This window comes from Rhincodon typus, chromosome 1, assembly GCF_021869965.1.
Source record: "Rhincodon typus isolate 14 chromosome 1, sRhiTyp1.1, whole genome shotgun sequence".
NCBI lineage: Eukaryota > Metazoa > Chordata > Chondrichthyes > Orectolobiformes > Rhincodontidae > Rhincodon > Rhincodon typus.
Window position 1 is genome coordinate 78,544,791 of NC_063332.1, and position 14,702 is coordinate 78,559,492.

The 14,702-nt window shown below is 39.3% G+C and overlaps 1 protein-coding gene across 1 annotated transcript in view; it reads right to left on the reverse strand.

The window, feature by feature from the left end:
• Positions 1-2,997: 2,997 nt before the first annotated feature.
• Positions 2,998-14,702, reverse strand: part of slain2 (SLAIN motif family, member 2) — a 59,381-nt gene continuing 47,676 nt past the window's right edge. The window contains exons 7-8 of the mRNA XM_020512064.2: positions 9,884-10,181; positions 2,998-5,774 (exon numbers count right to left, since the gene is read on the reverse strand). Coding sequence (XP_020367653.2) covers positions 5,708-5,774; positions 9,884-10,181 — 365 coding nt within the window. The 3' untranslated portion in view covers positions 2,998-5,707. The remainder of the gene's footprint in view (positions 5,775-9,883; positions 10,182-14,702) is intronic.

The following is a 14,702-nucleotide window of genomic DNA, read 5'->3' on the forward strand; positions in this document are numbered from 1 at the left end:
AACTTGCTGCTGTCAAATGTTTATCTCCAAATTGCCTTATCTCACCCTCCCTGATAAGGGCAAAAGGAAAGCAGACAAATTATTTAAATTAAACTGACTTATTATGAACTGATGCATGCTCCATTCCTACACTTATGAACAAAAACAAAGTTGCTGGAAAAGCCCAGCAGGTCTGGCAGCATCTGTGAAGGGAAAAACAAAGTTAATGTTTCAGGTCTGGTGACCCTTCCTCAGAACTGATGGTGGCTGGGAAAACATCAGTTTATATGCAGAAAATAGGGAGGTGGATGAGGTAGGGAGTGAACGATAGGATAGGGCCCAAAGAGAGAGAAAGACAGGTAGAAAGACAGGTAGACAGACAGAAGTTGCTAACGATCAGGCTGGGAGGGTGAATAGTTGTTAATGGGGACTGTTAGTGACTAACAACAGGTGGTGTGTAGTGGCAGGCTATGTGGTAACAAGGCCTGGTGTGTGGGGTGGGGGTTTGAGACATGGGAGAGTTTAGGCCCTAAAATTATTGAACTCAATATGGAGTACGGAGGGCTGTAGGGTCCTCAAGCGGAAAATGAGGTGTTGTTCCTCCAGTTTGCGTTGGGCTTCGCTGGAACACTGCAGCAAGCCAGGGACGGAGATGTTGGCCAGGGAGCAAGGTGGTGCATTGAACTGGCAGGCAACAGGTAGTTCAGGGTCTTTTTTGTGAACAGGACATAGATGTTCTGCAAAGCAGTCACCATGTTTATGCTTTGTTTCCCCAATGTAGAGGGGACCACATTGTGAGCAGTGAATGCAGTAGATTAGATTCTGGGAAGTGCAGGTGAAGTGTTGCTTCACCTGGAAGGTACATTTGGGCCCTTGGATAGTGGGGAAGGAGGAAGTAAATGGGCAGGTGTTGCACCTTCGCCGTTAACAAGGGAAGGTGCCGTAGGGCTGTGGGAAGGTGTTGGGTGTGAAGGAAGTGTGGACTAGGGTGTCCTGGAGGGAATGGTCCCTGCAAAAGGCTGACAAAGGAGGGGCAGGGAATATGTATCTGGTGGGGGCATCTCACTGGAGGTGGTGGAAATGGCATCTGATGATCTTCTGGATGTGGATGCTGGTGGGATGGTAGGTGAGGATAAGGGGAACTCTATTGCTGTCGCGGGAGGGAAGAGACAGATGGGTCAGACCTGGTTGAGGGCCCTTTCGACAACGGAGCTGGGGAATCCTCGGTTGAGGAAGAAGGTGGGCATTTCGGATGCTCCCTTGTTGAAGTTGGCCTCATCTGAACATATGCCACCTAACTTGCACATCTTTGGACAGTGGGAGGAAACCGGAGCACCTGGAGGAAACCCATGCAGACACGGGGAAAACGTGCAAACTTCACACAGACAGTCACCTGAGGGTGGAATCAAACCCAGGTCCCTGGTGCCGAGAGGCATCAATGCTAACCACTGAGCCACAAGAACTTTCCTACAGTCCCCGTTACAACCTGAAAAATCAAGTGATGCACATTTTAGATGTGCACGACTATGCTGCTTTTGAAGCAGTGTGTTGTTGAGATTCAGAATTAAGAAATAAAGAAGCTGCATGACAGGCTTTGGAGCTCCGAGTCAGAATGCTACAGACTTTTGCAAACAGTGCGTCCAGAAATACCCAGAAGCAGCAAACAGAAAACAGCTTTGCCCCTTCTATGTATGCAAGAACAAAGAAAACTCAAGAAAGTGATATATAATACAAGAAAAGACCCAAATAATTGTCAAGTCAAAGTAAATTCAGCATCTGCAGGTCATTGCTAAAGTTAAAAGAATGGACAGATTTAAATCTCCAATTTGTGGTTTCGACTTTTGACCTATTGTTACAGTTGTACAGGGCCTTGATGAGACCACACCTGGAATATCGTGTGCAGTTTTGGTCTCCTTTTCTAAGGAAGGATGCTCTTGCTTGCAAGAGAGTGCAGCAAAGGTTTACCAAGCTGATTCTAGGGATGGTGGGTCTGATGTATGAGGAGAGATTGACTAGGTTGGGATTGTTTTTGCTAGAGTTTAGATGGATGAGGGTGGATCTCAGAGACTTATAGAATTCTAACAGGACTGGACAGGATAGATGCAGGGAGGATGTTCCCAGTGGTGGGTGTGTCCAGAACCAGGGGTCACAGTATGAGGATTAGGGGTAGATGATTTAGGATGGAGATGAGGAGTCATTTCTTCTCCCAAAGAGTGGTGAGCCTGTGGAATTCATTACCACAGGAAGTAGTTGATGCCAAAACATTGAATGTATCCAAGAAGCTACTACATATAGCACTTGGGGCAAATGGGATCTAAGGTTATGGGGAGAAATCAGGATTAGGCTATTGAGATGGATGATCAGCCATGATCGCGAAGAAAAGCAGAGCAGGCTCAATTGGCCGAAGGGCCTCCTCCTGCTCCTAGGTTTCTTTGTAGAATTTTCTTTTCCTCCCCTAACCAGTTTGTTTCTCGCCTTATTTGAGCATGCTTGGGGTTTTAAATAGACATAATTTCAATACAGTAGCAGATTACATCTTTTACACCCCTCTGCCATTAGCTGGTTTACAGTAGTTATTTTTGTTAGTGATGTAACCTGAATAGCAGATAAGGCACCTGATAATCTTTGTTGTTTATGTTAGATATTTACACATTTGCAACAGCTTGTGTGGCCTGATTATTGGTGCATTATTCCCAGTTAATTCATAACAGTGGCACAAAGTAAATTTCAAGCACAGATATGGTCAAAATGCTTCTCTGCTCAATAGGAAATGTCATTACTACAATATTAAATTGTTTTACAATGTCAAGAACTGTTTATTTTTTCCCCCAAGATGATTCCTGTTTTTTTTAAAAAAAAAGTTCATTAACATTACAAAAGTTACATAGCCGAGCAAAAAAATTAAATATTGAAAGCAATATATAACCACTTACTCACATTGAGTATCATTTACTCCAATCTATTGGCACAAAAAATTAACTCACATTCAACAAACAAAATTGAAACCTCAAAAAGGAATTTAAATTATAGGCACTATTTTTTATTATATAAAATTAAGAATTCCACACTTGTCAGGATGAAAGCAAGTTTATTTTGCCCACATTTTAAGTTCAATGTTGCTTGAATGTCATATTTGTAATTTATTCCTCTGCAGTTAATTAAAACACCATACGGTAACATGCTTTTAATTTTAGGGATCAATTTAGGGTTATGATAAGGTTTTATTTTTGCCCAATTGTGTCTTCCAGCACGGCAGAGCAAGTGTATACTTATGAATGCATTTTAAAACAAAGTTTTCCCATAATAACACAAAAGAATGTCATCTATTGTGTACAGTCATTGTTTGTAGTTGTTTCTGAAGTGAACTTGTAACTTGGAGTGGGCTTGTAGTTACGTCACTTCCACAAGGTGCTGTTTTACAGCAGTTCTTGCATTCATTCTGCATCTTTAAACATTATATCCCTCCTGCAGAAAGGACTAATTCAAACCTCCAATTTATGAAAAGACTTAACTTCACAAAATACATTCATAAATACTGTAACTTGTAATGAAAGCAAATTCTTAATTGTAAGAATTACACTGCTCATTGTTCTACTTTTCAACGAAAGGCCATTTGCAAATATAAAATAAACAAATTCCTTGCTCAGACAATTATTTAACGTCAAATGACTGTGTAAATATAAAAAGATACTGACAATAAACATTGGATGTACAGGATTACATTTGAACAAATTCTTTCCTTGCAACACACAATTATCCTCTCGTGAATCAGCGTTTTACAAACCTATCCAACTTGTACGATTGAGATATGACATGACATTTACTTCAGCTGGTCAGTCAGATTGGTAAACAAACAGAAGTAAAAAATCACATTCAACTCACTCACTAATTGTTCACATGGTACCACATCTACTCTATGCTTCAAATGCAAACTTAATCATCTGTAACTCTCACTGTCCACTCAACAGTCACCTTATTCACTGTTTGCTCACTCATCTCCTACATTCAGCTCATTCACTCACTGTCTACTTCCATTTTAACCCCACTTTTCTTGTATGTCTATCTGCCCATTAAATTATTGGCTCCCGCATTTGAATGTTAAGGGCATTTGTAAAGTAGGCTTTCTTCTAAATTTGCAAGGTATATTCCTGTAAATGAATCCAAAATTACTTTTAAAAAAAAATTAGCCTCTGGTTATTAACTACATTAATGTCAATTTGAGCTATTTATGGAATTAATTGCAAAATAATAAAACTTAGAATATACTACTCTCGGTAGTATACAAATATATTTAAATATAAACTCAATCGTTCATAAGAATATAGACAAGTGTAGTGATCTTCTGAACATTGTAATTACTGAATTATAGTACCTACTAGGCTGCAATATGTATTGAACAGCTCCAAGCAAGTGCGTTTGTATAACAGGATACGAGTGCATAGTTTAGACAGAATGATGTTGCATTATTTTTTGTAAGCACTGCGGTGTGATTAGATTACAACTTGAATGGACCAAGTTTTCACTACCTACTTCTAAGGGAACATGTGTTACCAAAACAGACGTGTCCTATTATATGCTGTGTGCTGAAAACTTGGCTGTACATTAAAGCCACTCTTTCCTGAGCCAGTGCTTTACAATTTGACAAAAGCAGTTGTGTAAAACTCACGTGACCCTAAGCCCTTTGGCAATTAAACAAAAAATGGTCAACTGGAGAAAAAGTGATACTGAAGGCTTTCCATACAAACATTTTCTTCTTAGTGTGGGCAAAAATTTAAACAAAGTGTCTCATTTACAATACACACGCAACTTTCAACTTATGCCATTTATCCACAAAGAAACATGTCTGCACAAAGCACCATTGAAGTTACAACTTGCCTTTTCTCACTAAACTTTCAGTCAGTTACAAAGTACAACAGGACACAACTCCAGTGATCACTAAAGTGTCAAACGTTACATCCATCTTGTTCAAAATACATATCGGCTTCTATAATGAAAACTATTGGCGCAATCTTAACTTCTTTCTTTAGAGACCAAGAAAGGTTTGGAAGTAAAATTTCAGAGATTGTAATAATTGGAGTATTAACATAAATTGCTATGAATTAAAATAACATTCATACCCCTCCCATTATCCCCAACCCTGAAAGCTTCAAAAATAAAATTGGAAAAATGCGCAATTTATCTTTTGTCACTCATAAATTTATAAATATAACAGCTGGGATGCTATACATTTCCGTATTGAAATAAATCAGTTAGCAACAGGCAGCAGATTACTATAACTGCTCTCTGATCACGATAATGGAATTGTGGCTTGCTTTACTTACAGAACATCAAATTTGTACAAAACAGAATTTCACAGCTAGTCTTTTGTTGACCATTCAAGTCTCAACAGTATTAGTTATCCATTTCCCCCAACCAATGGTTATTGTAAGATTTTTCTTTGGCATTTTTGGGATTGTGTCCAGACTTATGCTTTATTCTTTGAATGACAAGTTGCTCATAAGCATTAAAATAATGGACAGTCATGAAAAAAACTGATTGTACATGTAAGAAAAAGTCTGATATTTAATGTCAGTAAAGTGCTACTCCATGATCTCCACCAACTTGTGCTGATTTATGGCAGAGAACTGGATTGTCTCAAATCCTACTAAATCTCTCTGAACAGTCCAAGTAAAAAGTCCTTTTGATTCAGGAAAAGTAGCAGAGCAAGCTTCAGACTCGTGCACTCAGATCAATAGCAGCCATCTTTCCAGCTTTCATCTCTAATGCTGCTGTAAGTCTTCGGAGTTGGCAATGACCTGGACGTCAATTATAGGAAGAAAAAGTAATTACAATTGAGAATACAAAATTGTACTTTGATTATAAGTTAACAAGAAAGTCAGACAGCTTTATATCATTTGATTTTGTTACACAATCGATACAGAGAACAGGAAGCTGCTACAACATATTTATAGGCTTTAAACCTAAATGCTCTTGTTCTTGTAAAGCAGGGATTTTAAAAACCTTTGGTAACCAAGTACCAAGATTAAATTCATATTTTGATTCAGGATATAGTTCCAGTTTAAAGAAATCTTAATATTAAAATGTCACTGCAAGTGTCTCTTTACAAAATTCCAAAGCCGAAAAGTTCAAACAAACCGATGCGTCAGAAATACAAATGAAGAGAGCTAGATTGCCAGAAGAGATCTCTGCAAGACGTCTGAAATGTTAAAATGTCAATATTAATGAATTGGAAAGTACATGAGCAACATATGCAGAAAGTCAAATACAAAGAATACATGGGGGTACAGTTTCCCCAGGACATTTCTAGCACACATTGACCAAAATTGAGCAAAATCAGCACAAAATATTCTGGACCTTCAATTACAATTTAAGTTTTTGCACTAGTTTAAAAATTAGTAGTATAGCTGGCAATGGTCTCAATCGAATCAACCAATACTGTGGGTATTCACAAACAACCTGCACCACTGAAGGTAACAGTTTTGCCAATTGGACTGGTTACCTGCAAACATTATATCCCAAAACTAATGGCCAAATTTTAGCAAAACGTGGTGCACAAATAGGATTTGGACCAGAGAAGAACTGATATGTTTCTGTTGAAGAGGTGATTTTGGATTGTTTAAAAAAAATCCATTTATGTGAGGAGGTACACAAATTGACGAGACTGCTGATCCTCTCAGCTGCTGTGATAAAATTTGCCACAGCCGTGAAATTGTGAGCAGAGAATGGTTCAGTGGATCAACAGACGGGGAGATAGAAACTTTATATATATATATTTCAAGCTTTGAAGATAGAAAAGGGCAAATATCATGGAAGAACTGAGGAACTGTAATTGAACCAGGCTGATTCCAGGGATTAAAAGGCTGTAGTAAACGGAGTGATTGAATAGCATGGACTTGTACCTGCTGGAGTTCAGAAGAATGAGGGGGGGGAATCTGATTGAGATACATTAAATGCTAAAGGGAATTGATAAATTGGACATTGAACAGATGATCCCCCTTGTGGGACAGTCTCGAACAAGAGGTCATAGATATAGAGAGAGGAGGTAGGTTCAAAACTGAGATAAGGAGAAACTACTTCTCTCAGAGGGTTGTGAACATGGAACTCACTACCTCAGAGTGTAGTGGAGGCAGAATCAATCAATGGATTCAAGAAAGACTCTAAAATAGTTATGGCTTCAAAAATTTACTAAGCAACTGGCTACTCTGGTTAAACCATCACCAGTTGTCTCTAATAAGAGCGCAGTCCTGTGGTCTGGTCAGACCACGTTGACTTTACTCTACATCCAACATAACTAGAAAAAAAAAAATCAGAAACTTACAGCAAGAAGCCATTAGCTCATCATGTCTGTGCCAGCCAATAGCTAGCCTAACCCCCTTTCCAACAGATGGGTCATCAGCTTGTAGGTTCCAGCACTTCAAATACATAACCAATTATGCCTCAAGTGTTAGGCGCTTTTGCTTCTACCACCTATTCAGGCTGAGAGTTCCAAATTCCGACTATCCTACAGGTGAAAGAATTTCTCCTTAAATCCCTTCTAAATATTCTAGATTTTACCCAAGATCAATACCCCTCAGCTATGGATCCTTCAGTCAAAGGGAACTGGAATCTTATTCACTCTGTCTCTATCTCTCAGGTAGGGGGTGTCCCTTAACATTCTCTCATCCAAAGGAAGTAACTTGAGACCATCTGGCTCAAAGGGCCAAATGGCATACTCCTATTCCTATTTTCTATCTAATTCCTCAAAACTAAAATTCACCAGTCCAAGCAACTCTAGCTAGTCTCCTACATACCCTCTGTAATGCAATTTTCCAAAACAATAACTCCTCACATACTGTAGTTGTCTTTCTGTGATGTGCAAATTGAAATGAACACTTAAAGCGAATCAGATTTTCCCATTACAATCAATGTAACAATCAGAGCAGTAGAGCTGCAGCTGGGTTTTGTAGGACCTCGCTCACCAGGAAAAAAGAATCAAATATGCAAGTTAATATCGTACAAAATAAAATATATACTCTAATGCTATTTGCTACTTCTCTTGTTCTTAATTAGGGATAGGCAATAAATGTTAGTCTAGCCTGCGATGCTCACATCTCACGAATTAACAGTAAAACAAATTTAATCCCTCAAGCCCGTTCCTCCATTCAATTAGAGAAGCCTGTTGGACTATAACCTGGTGTCATCTGATTTCTGACCTGGTCCACCCCAGTCCAACACCGGCACGTCCACATCAATAAGATTTTGGTTGATCCGACTGTGCCCCCACCTCTACTTTCCTGCCAGCCCATTATACTTTTTGACAACATTTAGTCAAGAATCTAACTAAGAACATTTTTAAAATTATTTAATGACACGGCCGTCCACCAGTCTCTGGGGCAAGGAATTCCAAACTTATGACCTTCAGAAAAATAGACAATGCTCTCTCTCTCCATCTTAAATGGAAAGCCACTTATTTTTAAACTGTGTCATCCAGATCTAGTCTCTGCCACAAGTGGAAACATCCTTTCAGCACTGTCAAGTTCTTTCAGGATCTTGTGTGTCTCAAAATGACCACTTCGCATTCTTCTGAATTCCAATGGATACAAATCCAACCTGTCATTCCTTTTAAGACCACACTTTCAAATCAGGAATCAGACAAGAGAACCTCTTCTGTACTGCTTCAAATGCAATTATTTGCTTTCTTAATTAAGTAGTAACCCACTTTTCACTTTAAATATTTAAATAATCTTTCTTGTGCAAGCAAGTTCCAATTTCCTCCCTTTAAGTAATAAAATTTGTCCTGAATTCCTTTCGACTTATTAGTGCCTTGCTTATATATATAACCCTCAGTGTTGAAATCACCACAAAGTGACATTTTTACGTCTACCTGGAAAAAAAGTTTAAAAAGATGGCCACTCCTCACCCTGCTTTCTTTCAGTTACAAAATCAAATCGAGTCTTTCCTGATATTTAGAACCTCTCAACTGCAAGAGTGGGATTATTATTCTAACTTGTTTAGAACTGGCGTAATGAGATGAAAACTTTCAAGAATGCAATTTTCAATGGAACAAGCACTATGCACAAATAAAACACTCATTTAAACAGAAACAAGGCACTACGTGGGTCAAGGAGTTACTTATTGTCTCTTGGAACCCAAACACAGATCTTCCCTCCACCAATGCTGTGGTGTAATGAAAACTGCAATACAATTCTATTCTTTGCTAAACATAAGCAGATTTGACCTTGTATCCTGTGGTGAATTCTACCAAACATCTACAACTGTTGTGAAAGGTGGTTTTGACTTCACCTTACAAGGGCCACTTTCTCTCGTGTGGGGCTACAAACTAAGTGTGAACTTTCCATGTACGAAGCAAGATGATTGTATAGTTAAGCTACTTGACCATTAGGACATATTGACTGTCTCTTTTGGTTAGAAATCAATTAACAGGAACAAGAACCCTCCCAGGTTCTACTTTTTCTACGTCAAGGGCAGAGGAGCTGATTACTGCATCTCAGCTGTCTCAAACGTAAATGGGAAAATCTCTGGCCTGTGTGGATCAGATGTACATGTTGTGTCAATCAAAATAATAAAGATGAGGAAAACTGTTTAAACAGCCCATAATTTTACTAATCTTAAATAGGTGAAAGATAGCAAATAGAAAGCACCTAAGATTCACTCCAAAAAAGTAGACTTAAGAAAAAAACCTCAAATGTCAGTGAGCTACATTTCTTCAGCAGCTTGAAATCTCTTAGATGTTGCAAAGAAGAACTGACACAAAAATAAAGGAAAATTAATTCAGTTATTTTGTTTTAATCTATAACCTTTTGGTTTTCACATAGTTAATTGATGCAGTTCTTTAGTCCCTTGATTAGCATTAGTCAGAATTCTGCTTCACGTAAAGTAAGGATTCTGTTTGTTAAACTCTTACCTTCTAACTGGCTGTGCTAGTTTACTCCGAGGCACTGGTATTCCCCCTCCAGCACAGGCACTAGGTCGAGGCAAGCCACTCCGACTCCCTGCAACTTGTCCTTTATTAGGATTAACACTACCTGCAGCAGTGTGAACTGGTGAACTGAGTGACTGAACAGAGGACCCTGATCCAGGGCTGTTGTGGCTAGATGCAGAATTTGTGGAGACAGGCCCTGGATTGGCCATTGCTTTCAGTGGCTGACGGAGCGCTAATGGAGATGGTGTGGTAGGAAGTCTGAGCTTACTTGGAGAAGGTACTGCAAAAGAAAATAAAATATTACATGAAGATAATGTTAGACTACTCACTCTACAACAATTTTGATACTTTAAGTTTATAAATGTTTATATAACCACTTTGAAGGTGAGACTTAAACTTGTGGAAAAAACCTTATCAAAATGCACATATTTTCAAACACACAATTATTCCACAGCTCATGTAAATGCAGAAAGGAAGCACTGGTAGCAGTGTGGGTTTCCATAACTCATGTTGCAGTAACTGTTATCAGAGGTAAAAGTGGTCAAACATACTAAATGATCATACTATCAGGACATTTTTCTGGTTAACAATTTGAAGCAAATGATTCAGATGGGTGGGGAGCAGACAGTATTCCAGATCAGCCTTCCAAGCTTAGACATGGTCTGGTTAGGGACCAGAACCCTCTTCTTTAAAATAGGTGAAATTTGTTAATCCTAAATTCTTACTAACAGGATATAGCCAAAAGATTCCACTGGTTTGAACAACCAACCATTAATCTCAATTTATCAAGTCAAAAAGCAAAACAGCTCACTATCTATTTAATACTCAAAAATTCTGTAAGCAGAGTGAAAACAAATTAACAAGCAATATCCATCTTACATTCTACCACCAAAGATTAACATGAGGCAAGCACCATTTGGCAGGGGATCAGAGACCAAAAAGAGTAGATTCAGTTGGGACAAAATCAGAATGAAAATGGAAGTAGATTCTTTAATAAATTTTCTGTCTGTAAACCTCAGAGCCACAGTGTGCAGGAGGGACAGAGTGGGAGCCCCAGCTGGCAACAGTGGGATAGGATGTGCTGGACAGAGGGAGAGTGCATGGGCTAAAAAGTGAGAATGCAAACACAGGAAAGCATGAACTAGAAAGTGATTGTGCTAGACTGAAAGCAAAATGGACAGCTGCTCCTCCCACCTTTGTGACCCATCTTTTGCTAGCTCTCAGGCCTCACTCCCAACTCCAGTAACCTACCTTGCACCTGTTACCCTCTCCATCACAACCCAATTGCCTCACTTCCCAATCTCCCATGGCCTCTGGCCTCACTATTCTCACTATCTCCAGCCTTGCTCCCAGTCGCCATTTATGTACTTCATGCTGCTTCAATCACAACACAAATGGGACAAAAGCAGCCTGTGATTGGAAGAGCTGCATCTCAAGGATTCTGTCCATTCTATTCATGGGGGTGACTCTTTCCAGCTTGGCTGCCTGTATGATTGAATTTCTTGAGTGTTTTGGGGACTTTCAGGGTGAATTTACTTGCTTCCATGTACAATAGCATATCTGTGACAACACTGAAAACAAGAAATGGAGAATATGGGCACCTCTCCATGCAAAGAAAGATGTTCTTGACATGGCTTTCAAGTAAGGGTCACAATTTCAAGATTGTCAGCAAGACAGCTAAGATTGAGATGACAGAAAACATCTTTAATCAGAGTTGTTAGGATTTAGAATGCGCTGCCTGGCAGAGTGGGGAAGGAGAATTCCATTGGAGGTTTCAAAATTATTGGAAAGTGATGAACTTAAGAGTGCTACGGAGATAGGACAGGAGAATAAGACTAGCTGGGCAGCTCTTTTAGGAGCTGGTAACAGTCACGATGGGTCGAATGGCTTTCTTCTGTATCATAAAATTCGATGATTCTAATCCCTCCACTGCCTCACCTTTTCTATTCGCTAGCACCCATCCAGCACTTGCTTGTTTATTCAGAAGGCTTTCTCCTCATCATTAGATGTCAGTGTTGTTGGTTATTAGTTTGAACAAAGATTTTCCAAAGTCACTGAGAAACTTATGCACACAACTAAAATGTATTAAATCATAGAATCCCTATAGTGTAGAAACAGGCCCTTCGGCCCAACAAGTCGACACTGACCCTCAGAGCATCCCACCCAGACCCACCCCCTATAACCCACCTAAATCTACACATCCCTGAACACTATGGGCCAATCCACCTAGCCTGCACATCTTTGGACTGTGGAAGCAAGTTGGAGGAAATCCACGCAGACACAGGGAGAACGTGCAAACTCCACACACACAGTCACCCTGGTGCTGTGAGGTAGCAGTGCTAACCACTGAGCCACTGTGCCGCCAACAGAAATTAGTATTTTACATTAAATTACTGAAAAGGAGGCATGAATATTATCTTGTTAATACAATTACATAGATTTTAACAGGTCGTTTAGCTCAACAAGTCTATGTTTGTGTTTTTGCTCCACATAAGTCTTGCCAGTCTATTTCATCACACCCCATCAACATATACATCAGTTCTAGACTCTCCCTCTTCGATTTTACCCTTAGTTAGATGTTATTCTCCTCACCCTGTTCACATGGTTGTGAATTCTACATTCTCACTACTCCTGATTAATGTAATTTCCCTTGAATTCCTTATTGTTTGTATGACGAGCTACTTTATGTTTATGGTCCTGAGTTTTGGGTTCTCTGTCCACCTAATCAAACACCTTTAGAACTTTAAAGACTACTATTAGTCACCTCATAGACTTCTCTTTTCTCGAGAAAAGCAACTCTACTTAGTGTTAACTACAGGCGCTTGTACCATGTCTGCTGTGGTTTCAACCTTCTAAATCTTTCTGTGCACCTCTTTGTGCTTATATATTCTTTTCATAATATGGAGACTAAGACGGAGGAAAAGACTCTTGGAAAAGTCTGGATAAGCAAGAGTCTTATTAATTGAATCCAACTTCCCTGCTTTCGAAATATATTCTTCTAGAAATGAACCTGAGGCTGTGAACATTTTATGGCTTTGATAAACTGGTTACAACTTGGAACAGTCTGCGAATCTAGATTCCTGGACTTTTTTTTTTAAATACTTCTGCCTCTTTCAGGCTGTCATCTTCCAAGGAGCAGGTGGTCTCCTTACGCTTCTTATCGAAATGCATTCTTGCATAACTATACAGAAATTAATTTACCATTTACACTCCCATTTTGCAAGTAGTTAATGTCATCTTGTACCTGGTTGGAGTTTTCCTCAGGATTGACTATATCCCATAATTTGGCTTCACCTACAATTTTTGAACTCTGATTCTTGAGACCTAATCATTTATAATCATAGGAAATAGGAGCAGGCCATTCAGCCCATCAAATCCACTCTGCCATTCGACGTGTTCATGGCTGATCTTTCATCTCCTGCCATATTCCTGCTCTCTCTCCTTTTGTCTCCAGAAATATAACAAACTTTTCCCGTAAACATATTCAGTGGCATAGCCTCAGTTTTCTGTAGTAGAGAATTTCTTAAGTTCACCACGCCGAGTGAGGAAATTCCTCCTCCTCAGTCTGAAAAGGCATACCCCACATCCGAAGACCTGGACCCCCTTATTCTGGATTACATGGCTAGGGGAAACATAGTCCCTGCAACCAGTCTGTTAAGGTCTGATATAATTTTGTAAATTTAATGAGATTCTCTCTCATTCTTCTAAACTCCAGTGAGTACAGGCCCAGATGACACAATGACCTCAAACACAACAAAAACTGCCACCCCAGAAATGAGTCTGGTAAGCCTTTGCAGCATCCATTTATGGCAATATAGGAAACTTTGTTTTACCCGGCACCCTCAATAAACCAGTAAGAACGAAACACTTCAAATACCGCAAAGTTTACTATATTATCACAATGTCCGAGTAGTCGGTTCAGGGTGCGAATGAGAAGTCTTCCTACTGTAATTTTTACTTAAAGCTGCTTTATTATTTAAGTGATTTATGATGTAAATAAAGTACAAGTGATGTATATACATCCAGCATTGTTTCTATTTGTGTGTTTTTACACGGATTATGTGGACCTCTTGAATATCTGGAATATTTGATCAATCGGCACAATCCCAGTTCCATCGGTGTCAGTTAACAAAAAATTTGCCGAATATTTTTTCTTAGGTAAGGTTATTTAAACTGAACACAATATTACAGGTGTAGCCTCACTAATGTCTTTGCTCCTACACACAAATCTTCTCGCAATGACAGCCTTCCCAATGGCTTGTTGCATCTGCATGATTGCTTTCAGTGACATGTGTGCAAAGACATCCAAGTTCCTTTGTGCATCAAGCTTTCCCAACCTATCACCAATTAAATGATGCTCTACCATTCTGTTTTTCCCACTGAATTAGATAACTTCATAATTCTCCATATTGTACTGCATCGGCCATAGTATTTGCCCACTCACAAACAAATTGTTGATATACATTGTCAACAGGTGGGGCTCCAGCACTGATCCCTTAAGTAAACCTCAGGTCATCATCCCACTCTGAAAAAGACCCATTTATTGTTACACTGTTTGTTGTCTACGAACCAAGTCTTAATTCTTTCCAGTACATCACCCAATCCCCTGTCCTTTGATTTCACGTAATAAGCACTTTCGTGGGACATTATCCAAGTTTTCGGAATATCCAAAAACACATTTGCCAGTTCTCCATTATTGAGTTCTTCCAGTTACATCCTCAAAAAACTCCAGTAGATCTGATAAGACTCTTCCAGAATCTGCAAAATTTTGGAACGTGCCAGCAATGCGTCTATCTCCATA